This window comes from Prunus avium, chromosome 5 (genome assembly GCF_965620075.1).
Source record: "Prunus avium chromosome 5, drPruAviu1.hap1.1, whole genome shotgun sequence".
NCBI lineage: Eukaryota > Viridiplantae > Streptophyta > Magnoliopsida > Rosales > Rosaceae > Prunus > Prunus avium.
Genome location: NC_142288.1, coordinates 25,738,173 through 25,754,684, shown reverse-complemented (window position 1 = coordinate 25,754,684; position 16,512 = coordinate 25,738,173). Strand labels below are relative to the sequence as shown.

General features: G+C 39.9%; 4 protein-coding genes across 6 annotated transcripts; 3 read left to right on the top strand and 1 right to left on the bottom strand.

Annotated features, from left to right (window-relative positions):
* The first annotated feature begins 26 nt into the window (after positions 1–26).
* LOC110751492 (Peptidase C78, ubiquitin fold modifier-specific peptidase 1/ 2) lies at positions 27–5,555 on the top strand. Of its 2 annotated transcripts, XR_015835755.1 has the most exons (14): positions 27–350; positions 460–810; positions 1,364–1,632; positions 1,780–1,867; positions 1,952–2,127; positions 2,768–2,858; positions 3,157–3,279; positions 3,439–3,486; positions 3,576–3,652; positions 3,788–3,876; positions 4,225–4,336; positions 4,421–4,523; positions 4,638–4,938; positions 5,135–5,555. XR_015835755.1 is itself a non-coding variant. In XM_021951965.2 (13 exons), the coding sequence occupies exons 1-13, from the start codon at positions 170–172 to the stop codon at positions 4,865–4,867; spliced, it is 1,938 nt and encodes a 645-aa protein (XP_021807657.2). In that variant the 5' UTR covers positions 28–169; the 3' UTR covers positions 4,868–4,997. The 2 variants fall into 2 exon arrangements, 1 of the variants encoding a protein (XP_021807657.2); XM_021951965.2 differs by lacking the exon at positions 5,135–5,555 and having other exon boundaries at positions 28–350; positions 4,638–4,997.
* LOC110751493 (uncharacterized) lies at positions 5,018–6,487 on the bottom strand. The gene has a single exon (XM_021951966.2). The coding sequence runs from the start codon at positions 6,343–6,345 to the stop codon at positions 5,185–5,187; it is 1,161 nt and encodes a 386-aa protein (XP_021807658.1). The 5' UTR covers positions 6,346–6,487; the 3' UTR covers positions 5,018–5,184.
* A 159-nt stretch (positions 6,488–6,646) lies between these two features.
* EMB1006 (Pentatricopeptide repeat (PPR) superfamily protein) lies at positions 6,647–10,616 on the top strand. 2 transcript variants are annotated; one of them, XM_088252973.1, is made up of 3 exons: positions 6,647–7,910; positions 8,349–9,908; positions 10,130–10,616. In XM_088252973.1, the coding sequence occupies exons 1-2, from the start codon at positions 7,048–7,050 to the stop codon at positions 9,652–9,654; spliced, it is 2,169 nt and encodes a 722-aa protein (XP_088109099.1). In that variant the 5' UTR covers positions 6,647–7,047; the 3' UTR covers positions 9,655–9,908; positions 10,130–10,616. The 2 variants fall into 2 exon arrangements, with proteins under 2 accessions (XP_088109099.1, XP_021807656.1); XM_021951964.2 differs by having other exon boundaries at positions 10,048–10,616.
* Positions 10,617–11,104: 488 nt separating this feature from the next.
* LOC110751494 (MA3 DOMAIN-CONTAINING TRANSLATION REGULATORY FACTOR 1) lies at positions 11,105–15,120 on the top strand. Its single transcript, XM_021951970.2, is given in 5 exon segments — positions 11,105–11,413; positions 11,905–12,140; positions 12,811–12,905; positions 13,024–14,811; positions 14,814–15,120. Coding segments are annotated over 4 exon segments (2,133 nt in total). The 5' UTR covers positions 11,105–11,413; positions 11,905–11,920; the 3' UTR covers positions 14,844–15,120.
* Positions 15,121–16,512: the final 1,392 nt, after the last annotated feature.

Below are 16,512 nucleotides of genomic sequence, written 5' to 3'. Positions count from 1 at the left end.
TATGAGCAGTAGTACTCTCCGCTTTGCTTTTCTCTTTTGAAAAAAAATATTTTTGGGAGTCAGACCCTCTCCGTTTGTCAGTTATCAAATTTCGGCTTCCGCCGAAAACGGTAGTGAAATCGGGAAGACGAGCAGCTCTGCATTTGGCAAAGCTCACAGTCAGTAGTAAATGGAGAACGTGTACGAGAATACAAGCGTTCGAGTTCTCTGCTCTAAGCTTGTGCTCTACAAGAACGAACCCGGCCTCCAATGGCTGATCGGATCCCCATTCTTCCCGCCACTTACCGTCGTCTCCACCCTCAGATGCATCCACACCGATGCCTCCTCTCCAGACTACCACAGAGAATCAGGTACCGAATTTCAGTTTGTTTCCAGAGAAAAAAATTACAGAAATTCAATAATTGTACTGTCTTCTCGAACATCATTTCAAACTCTGATTAGTTTCCGTTACCTGAGCAGAAGAGCTTCGAACGTTACTGTTGAAAGGATTTGAGGTGATCGGAGCATTGATATTTGCAAATTCCGATGCTGAAAAGAACGCCGGCAAGGCTATTGCTGCGGCTCGAAGGTTGCGAAAGCTTTTCTGCGGTGAAAGAGAAAAAATGGATAGTCAACAAGTAATTGGAGCTGTTGCGGATTTGAACGGCGGCGACATAAAGTTTTTCGTGTCCGAGAGTTCTAAGAGCTTTGAATGTGTTAACGTGTTGTATGAAGATGATCCTGAGAAGTATATTTGGGAGAGGGGTTGTCTGCTCCGATGTGAGCTTCCGCTTAAGTTGCCGATCTATTATCCAGTAAACAAGCCGTTTGGTAAGTTGTTTCGGTGGTGCATTTTTTTAGAACGTAATTTGCATTCAGAAATTTGATTGAGCAGTTCATGCTTTGTAGTTTGTTATGTTTCTTCTGTGAATTGGTTGGCTTCGAGTTCTAGATGAGCTACTGATTGTTCAGAGCAGAAGTGGGAAGTTAAGTTCAGGAGCTTTTACTCAATAAAATTTGTGCATAGTATGTTTACTGAAGTAACCTTTATGTAAATCTAGAAATTTAGATTCACGGAGTTATTAGAATTACTACACCTATAAGTGTATACATTACTGAGGTTTTTGCTACAAAAATTTAAAGTATCTGGCATTAATAATTTTATTTGTTTAATTGACCTCTTTAAAGAATAAAGCTTTGTTGAGTGTCAGTTAACGAAACTATGAGCCAGAATGGTTCATCTTCACCTTTCAGTTTTTCCCTCAGACCTTCTCATTCATTTCTAATTTCATACTTGCAATTTGACAAACTTTATCCACTATTCATTCCATGCGGTTCATCGGAATTGATTTGAATGTTCACTTCTCGTGTATTGTTTTATTAGATTTGGAAAAGATATTTCAGCGTGCAACTGAAGCAGTTGTTGCCAAGTTCAAAGATCCAAAGATTGCATGCATGGTAGAAGCATTAAGAAAAACTTCTGCTGAAGTACCTCAACCTGTCATCCTTCGTGGTGTAGATTTGGATTTTGACACAGATCTCTCAAATGTCAAACTTTTGGATGAAAGAGCTCAAAATTCTGATGCAGATTCTTTATCATGTTCGCACTTCTGTCTGGAAAGTAAAAAAGGCTCACCAGTATATTCTGCTGAGGTAAGAAAAAGAGTAAGAGATTAATTGGGGCATTAGTTTGCTTCTGTTGGATCTTGGAACGCAACTATTTGGGTAGTTTGTCTTTATCTTCTTTCAGCAATAACAATGGATATTGGAATTCAATTTTTGAATACCTTTCCTGCTTAGCATGCAGATAGAATCCAAGTGAGTGTTCTGCTGAATAGGTCAGTTAACTCTGAAAAGTCTACTGCACCTATTGCAGAATATTTTCCAGGTATTGCTTTGAATTTTAATCACATAATCATATTTATTTTCGAGTATGAAGCTTTGTAATGGAATCTAAAACATGTGGTTTCAGCTTTGGAAGAAGCCAGAGTTTTGGTGGTAGATTATAAGCTAGAAGTGCTCTGCTACGCAGTCAAGGGTCTCCCACTGAGGCATGCAGTTTCAAAGTTAATTATCCCAGGGTTGGTTGATCAGTTTAATTTAGTGGGAAATACAGTCCTGCCGAACCTGTTAGCGCAACATCCTCAGGTAAGGCAAACCATTTCTTGTATTCTATGACATGACTACTAATTGAACCCTAAAATTGAGAAAAAACAAGATTATCTCTTGTACAAGTGAATCTTTTCTGTTTCACTATCTCTTTCCATGTGCATGCTGCCTGCTATTGGGATACATAAGGACATCTTCTGGTCAAAGGCCAATTGTTGGTTGGTGAACCCTTAACGCTTCACAATTCAGGGCTTTGGGTTTACCAAAATTTCTTTTTCTAAGAAACCGTTTTTCTCTCCTTCCTTTTTTATAATCAAAAGAACGAGTCTCATTGGCATTAACCTCATTCCGCTATACAATTTTCTCTTCTTATTTCAAATATAGACTTTCTTTCACAGTGTGCTTGTGCTCGCATTCATTCACCTAATTATGGACTAGCACATATGTGGGCATGCTAGAAAACCTTAAGCTCTATCTAGGAATTCCCAGAATATCTGATGCTCATTCATAGAAATATTATATAAAGAAGCTAGTATATTAATGATTATCAGAACAACCAGACCTAACTTCCCTCTTTTGACATGGCTGTGGTAAGTCCGAATATTGTTCTCGTAGTATTTTCATTCCATTATTTTTATTTAAATTCTGAACACAACTATTTGGTTTATTGCATTGCCAGCTACATACCTATCACTTTAGCCCTCCTGGTGTTCTGCATCCAATTACTGTTGTCTATGAACTCAACTATGGGGAAACAGAAATGAAGCAAGGTAGGCAGTGGTGATGTTGAACTTTTCTTCTTCCAGGGAACAATCTATTTAGGGTAGAATAATTTCAAGTGGCTCCTAGCTGGAAGTTTAGAGGTTGTTCTTTTTTATCGTCAAGAGGTAGAATAAATCCTTTCATTTCTTGCATGATGAAAATGTAGCGTTTGGTTCAGTGCTTGTGAATGTGGAAAAGGGTGTACTATGTTTTTAGATGCAGGTTTTTAGAGAGGGAGCTTGTACAAGGTTCTTTTGGAATTTGATCGTAGGATTACTTTTCTTAATCTTGTCTTTGCTTCTGCAGTTGAAGTGAGGAAATCTTTACACTTAAGACTGGGTTTACCTTTCGATCGGCCTCTTTTAAGAATTGCCAACGCTCTGGATTTCTCTACGGGGGATGGCATAAGGAGTGACCCGACACGGAAGGGTAACCATTTTCCTTTAGATAGGCAACTCCATTTGTCAGTTGCAAGGCTTTTATTCCCCCAATATCCCCTTTCCAGAAAGAAAAGTTGTATTTTTTCTTTTCTTTTCGTTTTTCTTTTGGAGTAGTCACTATTTTGATACATTTCTGTGGTAATATCAGGTTCTACTTTGCTCAAAGATGTACACCTTGGGATTCCAAGCAGTGGGGGTTGGTGGCTGGTCTTGTTTCTTTGTATATTCCCTTTCCCTGCTTCTGAATAGTGGAATTTTATTTGGAACCATTGTGTCTTTATGCAGTTTCAGGGGGAAGTGTGTCTATGGTGCAAGGCTCGTATGAATACTACCATTATCTACAAGAAGCATTTAATGATTCAGTAATTTTCATAATCTCCCATACCTAGTAGTTATAATATCCTTTTGAGAATACATGTTCAACTTTGCTTAAGTTGAATTTTCGCAATTAATTCTAGTAAATATGTCTATTAAGTGTTGTTCTGTTTCCTTGCTAGGGGTGGGGTTGTGCTTATCGTTCTCTACAAACTATAATTTCATGGTTCAGACTTCAACATTATACATCCGTAGAAGTTCCATCGCATAGGTATGAAATGTGCCCCAGAATTCGATTTGCTCTGCTATTTAATTCTTTTTGAAGCCCTTCTTGGTAGTTAGTTGCTCATCCCACATTTTAGAGATATTTGAAGTCGTCATGACCTACTGACCACTTTATTTAAAGTTGGGTTTTTATATGTATGTCAGTTGAATTTATTCCAATGTTCTCATCTGTTAATCTGTTAATCTGTTAATCTGAAAAGAAATTCGCACCATAAATAAAACCCTTGTTTCGTTTTGACCTTTCAACATCATTTAATGTATTTCCTCGTTTCTTTCTATTTGGTGCTAATTATCAGTGTCATACGATTTGATCTGACAAGCCAAGTGATATCAGGGAAATACAGCAGACACTTGTAGAGATTGGTGATAAAGATCCTTCTTTCACTGGTTCACGCGAATGGATTGGCGCCATTGAATTGAGCTTTGTTCTAGACAAGCTTTTGGGTGTACGTATCATCAACGTGGTTTACTGGTAATTTCTCAAATAAGATGCTTTGGGGTTTAACCCGATTGTTTTTTGTATTGAACAGGTTAGTTGCAAAGTCATAAATGTTAGATCTGGAGCTGAGCTTCCAGAAAAATGTCGAGAGCTGGCCTTGCACTTTGAGAATCAAGGAACACCTATTATGATAGGTTAGCATATTTGATGCTTCTCTTGGTTAAAGATAGGATGGAAATTTTGCAGAAACAATTAAAGAACTATAAAAGAGAAGAAATCTTCTCTTATAACTTAATATGTGGATGCAGGTGGTGGTGTTCTTGCATATACCCTCTTGGGAATTGATTACAATGAAGCAAGTGGAGATTGTGCGTTTCTAATACTCGATCCTCACTATACCGGCAACGACGAGCACAAGAAAATTGTAAACGGCGGATGGTGTGGGTGGAAAAAGGCTGTTGATAGCAGGGGAAAGAGTTTCTTTTTGCATGATAAGTTCTATAATCTTCTGCTTCCACAGAGGCCTGACATGGTTTGATCTATACAAAAACCATCCAATCTATACAAGATGGAGAAGACAGTTTTCTAGGAAGTTAAGTGCTATGAAAGGTAGGTTTAGATTAAATGAAGGGCATTATCTATGTAGGCATTTGTTCTCAACAATATTTTTTTTAAAAAAAAAAAACCATTCTGTAATTTGAATACAGTGAATTGCAACTGGCTTATATAATTTGAGAGTTCTTGACCTTTTCAATATTTGGCCATTAGTTTCAGAAGTTTCTAACGTCTTTTCTGTTTTGTTAAGGAAAACAAAGGTAGACATCAATATGAATCTAAATTCTAAACGATCAATTTTCAATTTGCACCGGTCTCAGCATCAGCAGCAGCAGCAGCCGCCTGGTCATGGTGAGTGATTTCATCATATGCTCCAGTCTCCTCATTGAACGAGTACCATAGCCCAGAAGCAGCAGAGCAATAGAGTCCAGTAGATGGATCATAATAATACCCCAAACTGCTGCTATAATAGTACCCAGAAGACTCATCAAACACATAATCATTCTCCAATTGTGACGGACCAACCCCATCCGAATTCGATGCTTGAGCAGTTGCTTCTTCATCATCTTCACCAAACATATCATATTCATCTCCAGCAGATTCAGCACCATTATTCGTACCCAATGCCGCACCTTGGCTTCTTGCCCTAGCTAAACTCTCATACCCTTGAGCCTCACGCTCAAAAATCTCCCTCTTCTCATGATTCACATTGTACTCCCCATACTTGTCCATCAGGGTCACAGCATCCTCTGTCAACTGATCGAAAACCCGCTTTGTCTCAGCGGGCATCTTCTCCTTCTTGTTCCTTGCAGAAGAAGAAGCTCCCTTCAACCTCCTCAAAGCCTGCAAAACAGTCTCTCCATCCTCCAGCACATCAGCAATGCGCCGTTTAATCTTCCCAATATCATCACCATCAGACAAAGGTAAATCTTCACCATCACCATCTTCATCTTCATCTTCTGTTTTCCGAGCATATAATTTTGTCTCACCAGCTTCAACACTGTCGAGCCAAGCATCCTTGACCTGGTTCTTCTCATTGGGGGCATATTCAACAAAATTCCCATCCGCATCAAAATAACCCTCTTCCCTCTCCTTGTCCAAGTTGAAAGGCTCTATTGGAATCCCATCCTCCATCAAGTTCTCAGAGTCCAATCCCTCGTATGAAACTTCCGCCTTGGACACATCTTCGCCAATCCCATCCTCCCCAAACCTGCCGTGATTTCTCTGGCTCCGTCGCTTCTCTCGCTCTTTGGCGGCAGAACGAGGGTCCGCCAACCCAATCTCAATCTCCTCGTCGTCCTCAGCTCTGCGTATGTTTACCGCTTCATCTCCCAGCCTCGCCTTCTTCCCCTTTGGAAACCTAACCCTCTTTTCCGCTGTGGGTTTGCCGGAATCGGAATCGGAGTCTTCGGAGATCATCTTGCGTTTCAGATTTGATCGTGATGGCTGATTCGATTCCATTGTAGAAATTTGATCGTAATTGTTGGCTGATGGGGTAGGGCTCCCTTTTTATAAAGAGTTTTCTTCACCCGGTTTGGGCTACAAGACAAAAGCGATCTATCCTATTGTAAAGAGGAAACAGAATCCTAGAGTGAACTGGACACCCACCCAAATTTTTTCTCTTGTAGTTTATTTAAATACAAACGATATTAGAGAATTTGAACCTTAAAAAAAGGATATTGGAGAAGGTGGAAATAAAACTTAGAACTTCATATGCATGGATAAATGCTTGGAGTATTTGGGAATGGCCGACCGGTTGGCATGAAGGGAAAGGAAAGGAGTAGGGGTTTGGGTGTTCAAGAATTTTTCATTTTTCTCTTCCTGTTTTCCAATTAAAAGAATTGTTTCAGATTTTTCAAGGGAAACAAGTTAGAAGAGTAGAAGAAGTGAAATTTTGGGTAAAAATGAGGCCAGGGTGTCCAAAGAATATCCTTGGGTGTAACATCATTCTCTAAAGTGCAATCACACGTAATGCAAAACTGGGATTTCTAACATGTTAGCCCAAGTATCAGCAGCCCATCTTCTTCGGCCATAACCCAAACCAAAAAACGCACCGTTTAGGGCCTGTCCGTCTTCCTTGTCAATATTGTCGAACAGTACATTTCCCAGGAGGTAGTGCTTAGCTTGCTAGTACCAGCAGCAACCTATCCAAAAAACCAAACCATGGCTCTCATAAGCCAACACCTCACTCTTCCTCCACCATTTCCCTTCCTTCACAATCACTCTCCAAACTCTCCCTTCTCAAACCCTTGCCTCTTTATGTTCTCCAAAAACCTCAGACTTTTCTCTCTGCACGCAGCTTCCTCCTCCTCCACTCCCACTCCCAATTCTCACTCCTCAACCCCCATTTTCCTTCCCTTTCTCCAAGACGACGACGACGACGAAGAAGAAGAAGAAGAAGAAGCAGAAGACCTGCAAGAACTTGAAGAAGAAGAAGAAGAGGAGGACCCAGATGATCCAATTCTCAGATTCTTCAAGTCTCGCAGTTCAACCCAGGACCCTCAACGTGAAGGCAAGCTCTCTCTTCAAAAGAACCGTCGCTCTTCTTGGCGTTTAGCTGACGATACCCAACTCGTAGACGAATCAGAAACTGACTCTGGCATCGAAGGAGTGCTTGAACAACAAAGGGAACAAGCCAGACCATTGAATTTTGATTCAAGGGCGTTGTCTGAGGAAATTGTCGAAGAAATTTTGCAAAAAGCAAGGACGTTGCCGCAAAACTTGACATTGGGAGAGGTATTGGGAGGTTTTGAAGGAAGGGTTGGTGAGAAAGAGTCTGTGAAAGTGTTGGAGTTGATGGGCAAGGAGGGCCTTTTAATGGGTTGCTTGTATTTCTATGAGTGGATGGGTTTGCAGGAAACTTCTCTAGTTACTCCTAGGGCGTGTTCAGTTTTGTTTCCCATGTTGGGGAGAGCTGGAATGGGCGATAAGTTGATGATTTTGTTTAGGAATTTACCAGCTAAGAAGGAGTTCAGGGATGTTCACGTTTATAATGCTGCAATTTCTGGCTTAATGTGCTCTAAGAGGTATGATATGCTTGATACTTTTTTTTTTAGTTTGCGCTATAGTTGTTTGTGGTCAATTTGTAGTGATATTAGGAATTCTAGGCTTACCAATAAGTTTGTTCATAGGAAGAGTATGAGGATCAACAAAATGATTGACATTAAGTCATAAGTTAACTAACATATAATATTTTTATGCAGAAAAGTATGTTGTATAAATTACATAATGAGTTACGGGCAGTTTGGATCATCAGCTTTCTGTTCTGTGCATGTTTCTGTAGACCCAAGGCAAACTTGAATTATACTATCTTCTTAATATAGCTGGTTTAATTATTAGTTGAAAAAAAATAAAAAAAAATAGGCAAAGCTATAGCTATTGGTGTGCAACTCGAATTGGCAATGATTTCAGATTATAACGCAACTTGCTAGAATTCATTGCTAATACCTGCCAACTTATTTCAGGTATGATGATGCTTGGGAGGTATATGAGGCAATGGAAGCAAATAATACACTTCCGGATCATGTGACATGTTCAATTATGATTACTGTCATGAGAAAAGTTGGCCGTAGTGCAAAAGATTCATGGCAGTTCTTTGAGAGAATGAATAGGAAAGGCGTCAAATGGAGTCAAGAAGTTTTGGGTGCTCTTATAAAATCATTCTGTGATGAGGGGCTGAAAAGTGAAGCCCTTATCATTCAAGTAGAAATGGAGAAGAAAGGGATCTCATCAAATGCCATTGTTTATAATACTTTAATGGATGCTTTTTGTAATTCCAACCAAGTTGAAGAAGCTGAAGGTCTCTTTGCTGAGATGAAATCAAGAGGCGTCAAACCAACAGCAGCCACCTTCAATATTTTAATGAGTGCATACAGCAGAAAAATGCAGACTGAGATTGTTGAGAAGCTGCTGGTAGAAATGCAGGATATGGGATTGGAGCCAAATGTCAAATCCTATACATGTCTTATCAGTGCGTATGGGAGGCAGAAGAAGATGAGTGACATGGCTGCAGATGCATTTTTGAGGATGAAGAAAGCTGGTATAAGTCCAACTTCACATTCTTATACAGCTCTCATTCATGCATTTTCAGTCAGTGGTTGGCATGAGAAAGCTTACATTGCATTTGAGAACATGCAAAAAGAAGGCTTAAAGCCCTCCATAGAAACATATACTGCTTTACTGGATGCATTTAGGCGTGCTGGGGACGCGCAGATGTTGATGAAAATATGGAAATTGATGATCAAAGAGAAGATTGAGGGGACTAAGGTGACATTCAACACTCTTCTTGATGGATTTGCTAAACAAGGTCACTATATTGAAGCAAGAGATGTGATTTCTGAATTTGGAATTATAGGTTTGCAGCCAACAGTGATGACATATAATATGCTGATGAATGCATATGCACGGGGAGGGCAACACTCAAAGTTGCCGCAGCTGTTGAAAGAGATGGCAGCTCTCAATTTAAAACCTGATTCTGTAACATACTCGACCATGATCTATGCCTATGTCCGTGTTCGTGATTTCAAAAGAGCATTTTTCTACCACAAGCAAATGGTAAAAAGTGGACAAATGCCAGATGCCAGGTCTTATGAGAAGCTTAGGGCAATTTTGGATGTAAAAGCTGCAAGAAAGAACAAGAAGGACAAGAGTGCTATACTCGGTATAATTAATAGCAAAATGGGGTTGTTGAAAATTAAGAAGAAGGGAAAGAAAGATGAGTTCTGGAAGAACAAGAAAAAGCCCTACGTGAGAACTGATAACTCACAGTGATAATCCTATTAATGGAGTTGTGGCACGAAGGCCTATCTTCAGCTCATCATATTCTGGCATTCCCTTCAAACTTTCAGAAAGTTTACCAGATAGTTGTTTCGTCTCAGGGCACACTGTCTAAGTTGGGAACTTGGAGAAAAGCAAAACCACACCAAAGTTTTATGGTGAAAGTCTCTACAAGATTTGTAAGGCCCTTTGCTAAACAAGAGGATTGGCTGCAGCTGATGTATGCCAGTTTCCATTAATGTGACTAGGTAAGTATCTGTTCATATCTCAATATCAATATAAGGTGAAACATTCTTATGCCAGTCCCCTGTACAATAACAATTGATCTGTAATAAAAAGTTTTACGTGAAGCATTCATGGTTTTTCTCTTCTTCTGTTTATTTGCAGTCTAATCTTATTCGGCTGACTGACACCCATTGAAGATTAGTAGGCTTACAGATTCTTGTTCTTCCTGGTGCACATGTCCCAGGCAGATTTCTCTTCCCAGGTCCACTTCTTTTCTAGGGTTGGCCGTGGCCTCTTCAGTCTTCAAGAGGACAATAGCAACTCCATATACAGTCGTAATTATTCCAAAATCCAGTTGCAACATCTTTTTCATATGCTTTGATACGAAGAATCATCATGATATCCGGCTTTCTTTGAAAATCTAAGAATGAAAGGAACCGCATGAGAATCAGGAAGCCGAAATCTCTTGAGAATCAACCTTGTCTGATTGGTGAACTAGAACTCCATTCACATCAAGTTGATGAAGGCTCAACTTAACGGTTTTTCAATATAGTTCTGGTTTACACTTCTAGTTACTTTAGGTTTGTTGCACTTGTTCTCTAACTTTCGGTTCAATGAAAGTTCGAATTTTCATTTCTTTACGTTATTCTGCAAAAATTCTTGGGTAGGGCGGTCACACTGCAGTGTAAGTAATATCTTACTTGTTGACTTATTAATCTCTTGTTCAATTACTTTTTGACTTGCTGACCGACCAAAAAAATTACTTGTTGAGTTTTTCAAATTTACTTGAGATAACGGCCATGGTAATTCTTCTGTCATCAATCAATAATGGCAGCATTAAAAACTTTACCATCCCACATTTTCAGCCCTAAATTGACTCCTAATTACGAATTCATGTCAAGTATTTACTACACGAAACATAATTGAATGAATGCTTGCCGTGCCCTCTTTTAATAAATACTTGGGAACAAAGATAACCTGATCAGGACAAAACGACAAAATTAGGGGTAGTTGGGTAAATTCCATACGACTGACCAACGAAAACCCTAACCCGGTAGAGCGGAGCCGGGTGGAAGCACAAGACAGGGGCACAATAGTGGCGCTGCCTTAAGCGCGAAGGCCACGTGGACGGTCCTATCTCTAATACACCAAAACATGATGACGTGTAAATCGTAATCGTAGCCTCCCTATAAAACCCTTCACTTCCTCATACTTTCGTTCTCATCCATTTCCTCTCTCTCTCTCTCCTCTCTCTCTTCTTCTCTAACCGATTGAGACAGACACTGTCACTCACAGATTCGGATCCACCGGTTTATGATAAACCCGGACCTTCTCTGATCCATTAGATCGACGTCGTTTAGTTTCGAGGCTCGGAGTTGCTGCTCGTCGTTTCGGTATTTCAGTGGACTTCGGACCTCCGACTTGGATATCCGATTGCTTCTCCTGTTCTTGGCTCGAGATCCGGGCCAAGCACAGAAGAAACGGGCTCTGGTTTTGGATTCGGTACTCTTAGACTTAACACAGACAGGTACTCTGGCCTTCTTTAAATTTTGTTTTACGCTTATGCGTCGTTTGCTTGGTTGCTGAGAAAAGCTGGGAAAAGAAATTAAAATGATGCATTTGATGTTTGGGTTTCTCATTCTTTGGGACTCTGGAAAATGATATTTTAGCTTCACTGTGACTGAAGCTACATTTTGGTTGCTTCTTGTTTTTCTTTTTCGCACATTATTTATGGTTGTGTACTTATTTAGTTTCCTTCAGTTTCTAAGTAGCCAAACAGCTTATAGTCGTATTGATTTTGTAGTTAATACTCATACCTCTACGTGGTTAATGGTTAATAAGCACTTAATCCGTTGGATTAGTTAATATTGCCCAAGTAAAATTTGCCTATACGCGTTTTTGTTTTCATTGAGTTAATAATAGAGTAACAGTAAAGACTAAAGTGGTTAATATTTCTAATAGAAAGTAATTTTCAAGATGTAATACTCTATTATCTATTCGATATTAATATTGATATAGGATTTTTCCAGTTGAAATGGCCTCAAAGGAGGGATTCCTGACGAATGAGCAGAGGGAAACATTAAAAATTGCCAGCCAAAATGTGGAGATTTTGTCATCATCCCCGAAATCCCCGACATCTTTTCTTTCGGAACATCATGTAAAAGCCCCTGCTGGTGGGAAGGCACCAACAGCTGGGATAGCTGTGCGGCATGTTCGCCGGTCGCACTCAGGGAAATTTGTGCGAGTGAAGAAGGGTAAGTTCCCTTTCAGCACTTTCTTGACTGGGGTTGATCTTATGTTAGCTTATGCAGATTTGAAGTGATTGGGATTGCATTAGCTGGCTTATGGTTGATCATTGATTTCTATGTAACCATGTCTTTGGTTTTATTAGTATCTGTATTTTCCTGAGACGCTCTTAAGAAATTTTGTTGCATATATACCAATGTTTCTTTTTTCAATCAATTGTGCTTTTAACTTTTTCTTAAGTAAATGACCGGTACTCTAGTTTTACAGGGTCTGGGGCTCTAGTATTCATTATTATAGTTCGTTTTATAGTAGTTGATGTTGCTATAGTAGTTGGAGTCATGTATCATTTTGGTGTTTGTGAAAATCAACTACAGTGTGCACAATTATGCATGAATGGATCTTTCTTCCTTCGAAGCTGCGTGTTTAGCTTAATTTATCTGTTGTTAGGGTCTGAATGAACTCTGCAAGATTCATGACTGATCAATTCAAACCCGGGTAGTATTTGTAATTTACATTTGGGTTAATGGTAGAGTCATTTTCTTTCTCGCTTTTCAAGTTTAGATTTGATGTTGTTTTCTGGTGCTGAATTGATGATACTGTCCCTGATTGTTGAAATTACCTATTCCTGGTCTTTCTTTGGTGGGATTGATTTCTCTTTTCTTTGTCTAATGGCAACAGAGGGAGGTGGTGGTAAGGGCACATGGGGAAAACTGCTTGACGCTGATAGTGAATCACCTATTGATCGCAATGACCCTAATTATGACAGTGGCGAGGTAATATATTTTTTGAAGTTTAGTTTCAATCCCCTATTGATTGCAATGACCCTAACTGTGCTCTGATTAGGTGGATGGAATATTCTGATTTTTAATTTAAAGAGACTGGTTTCAGCAGGAACCGTATCAACTTGTTGGGTCAACTATCACAGATCCCTTGGATGAATACAAGAAAGCCGTTGTTTCAATCATTGAGGAGTACTTCAGCACTGGTGATGTGGCATTGGCAGCATCTGACCTCAAAGAACTAGGCTCAAGTGAATATCATTCTTACTTTATTAAGCGACTTGTTTCCATTGCCTTGGACAGGCATGATAAGGAGAAGGAAATGGCTTCAGTTTTGCTTTCATCTTTGTATGCTGATGTCATTAGCCCTATCCAGATTAGAGATGGATTTTTCATCCTTCTTGAATCTGCTGATGACCTTGCAGTGGACATACTGGATGCAGTAGACATCCTCGCTTTGTTCCTTGCTCGTGCAGTGGTTGATGACATCCTTCCTCCAGCCTTCCTCACCAGGGCAAAAAAAGCACTCCCAGAATCTTCGAAGGGGGTTCAGGTAATCCAAACTGCTGAGAAGAGCTATCTTTCAGCTCCACACCATGCAGAACTTGTTGAAAGAAGGTGGGGTGGTAGCACCCACATTACTGTTGAAGAGATGAAGAAAAAAATTGCTGGTCTATTGAGGGAATACGTAGAAAATGGAGATACTTTTGAGGCCTGTCGGTGCATAAGGGAGTTGGGAGTTTCATTCTTTCATCACGAGGTTGTGAAGAGGGCTTTGATTCTTGCCATGGAGATTCGAACATCAGAACCACTAATAATGAAGCTATTAAAGGAAGCGGCTGAGGAAGGGCTGATTAGTTCTAGTCAAATGGTAAAGGGGTTTTCTCGTTTGGCAGAGACCCTTGATGACCTTGCTCTTGATATTCCATCAGCAAACACCTTGTTCGAGTCGCTGGTCCCGAAGGCCATATCTGAAGGTTGGCTTGATGCTTCATTCTTTAAATCCTCTGGTGAAGATGGTGGTGTACGAGTCGAAGATGAAAAAGTGAAGCGGTACAAGAAAGAGATTGTGGCCATAATTCATGAATATTTTCTCTCAGATGACATTCCAGAGCTTATCCGGAGCCTTGAAGATCTGGGGGTACCCCAATACAATCCATTATTCTTGAAGAAGCTGATCACCCTTGCAATGGATCGAAAAAACCGTGAAAAGGAAATGGCATCTGTTCTGCTTTCTGCCCTTCACATTGAGATCTTCTCAACTGAGGACATAGTTAATGGGTTTGTCTTGCTTCTTGAATCTGCAGAGGATACTGAACTGGACATTTTGGATGCTTCAAATGAGCTTGCTCTTTTCCTTGCAAGAGCTGTCATTGATGATGTCTTAGCTCCCCTGAATTTGGAAGAAATTGGCAGCAAGTTGCCGCCAAATTGTAGTGGGAGTGAGACTGTTCGAATGGCTCAATCACTCATTTCTGCTCGTCATGCTGGTGAGAGGATCTTGAGGTGTTGGGGAGGCGGGACCGGCTGGGCTGTAGAGGATGCAAAGGACAAGATAGCAAAGCTGCTGGAGGAGTATGAGAGTGGGGGTGTAGTGAGTGAAGCCTGCCAGTGCATTCGTGATCTTGGGATGCCCTTCTTTAACCATGAGGTGGTGAAAAAGGCACTGGTCATGGCCATGGAGAAGAAGAATGACAGAATGCTTCACCTGCTTCAGGAATGCTTCAACGAAGGGCTGATCACAATTAACCAGATGACAAAAGGCTTCACCCGAATCAAGGACGGGCTAGATGATTTGGCTCTTGACATTCCGAATGCAAGGGAGAAATTCAGCTTCTATGTGGAGCACGCGCAGGAGAAAGGGTGGCTCCTTCCTTCCTTCGGATCATCTGCTGCGGATGGCTCACACTGACCCAGGCTGCAGCTTCTTGAGAAGAACAAATATTTTTCGATTGCTTCTCTCTCATGTATGTTGTTGCCCATGAGCACTGTGTACTGTTTACAATCCTTGTTTTCTGCACTTTTTTAAAAGGTGGGATGTGGGTGGTATTGGGATGTTTAGATTTTTGTTCTGATGTTTTTCTGTTATTAGCGGTAAAATCTGATCGACGAGATTATAGTGATCCCACTGCCAATGTATAAAGTTGGTTCTCTTCGCTTACATTGACATCTTTTTAAGTTTTATAGCCTAAGGTGGTCGTTCCTCTGATGCTCTGCTGTTGGATTTTGCTACTTTTTTTTTCTTTTATTAAATATGCAATGGTTCCTTTATCCGAAGAAAGAAATTGCACCCATGCCCCGAAGTTCTTAGTGTACATTTCTCAAAGATGAGAATTAAGGTTCAAAATGTTCAAAACCTTTTTCTTTGAAGGACAATTAAAACTAAAGGTCACAAAAATATTAGAAGGGGCTTGAAACTCCAGGGGAGCGTTAGGTTTTGCACCCGATAGTTTGTGTTCGGTTCTCTCTTCTTCCAGTATCGTTTGTATTATATATATATATATGTATATAATAGAAGTTCATGAAAACCTATGCAATACCAAGCCTCAAAATTTTGTCCCTCTACTTAGACATTGTACTCTCAATCCTTCAATCTGTACTCAGGCGACAAGCATTGTAACTTCTTGTTCTCTTTCGATGAACCACTAAAGCCCGCATTCTTGTTTTCTTGGACGACAAACGACATCGTTCCTTGCTCTCAACTTTAGTCATTTTGATGAAAAGCATTGTCTTAGCCAGTAACTTAGTTGATTATCTTACTCATTTACGCATGATTGAAATTTTTAGTCCTTGAGGATTTCATTTAACAACCAATTTATGTCAACCCACAGATAGAGCAACCCAACCCCTGGGTGTGTGCTCTTGGCTGAAGAGATTGAAGTTCCCAATTGTAAACCAAGCAAAATTAATGTTGTACTAGTTGAATACATATTTCAGTTACCACAATTTTATATGGATTTTATTGATTTGTTTTATCTAACTGTATGTTTTGAGTCTGGCCAGTGCAAGTATATATATATATATATATATATATATAGTACAAGCGATAATCTAAACTAGAAGGGAGGAGGATTTCTTACACACACAAGATGCCATAGAAATTCAAACCTGAGACATTTGATCTGCAAAATTAAGGTCATTTTCCACTAGACTAAACCTGATTGGCATATCTTATATATGATGAGGACATGCAGTTCGTATTTTGGTCCCCAAATTAATGAATACTACAAGGCATCAGACAATAATGCCAGTCTACATCCTCTCCAAAACTAACTATAATAAATAAATACTTGAAATTCAGAGTTTGCTTGCATACATGAAACATATCCCAATATGGCTGGATAAATTCCCAAAGAATTACTAGGAAGAAAATATTTCATGTTTCCCTTGTAGCGCTTTGGCCATCGCTTTCAAGCCTCCACAGATTTAATTGGTTTACTAATAAACTTAGCTTCAGTGTCCTCCCCATCTTCAAGGACAACCTCATTAGTCCATAGCTTACTCCATTTTAAGAAGGGACGAGGTCCTTCTGAAAATGGCGAGGACGCTGACGCTGATATTAAGTTTATCGGCAATATGGAGGCTCGAAAGAGATGGCCGA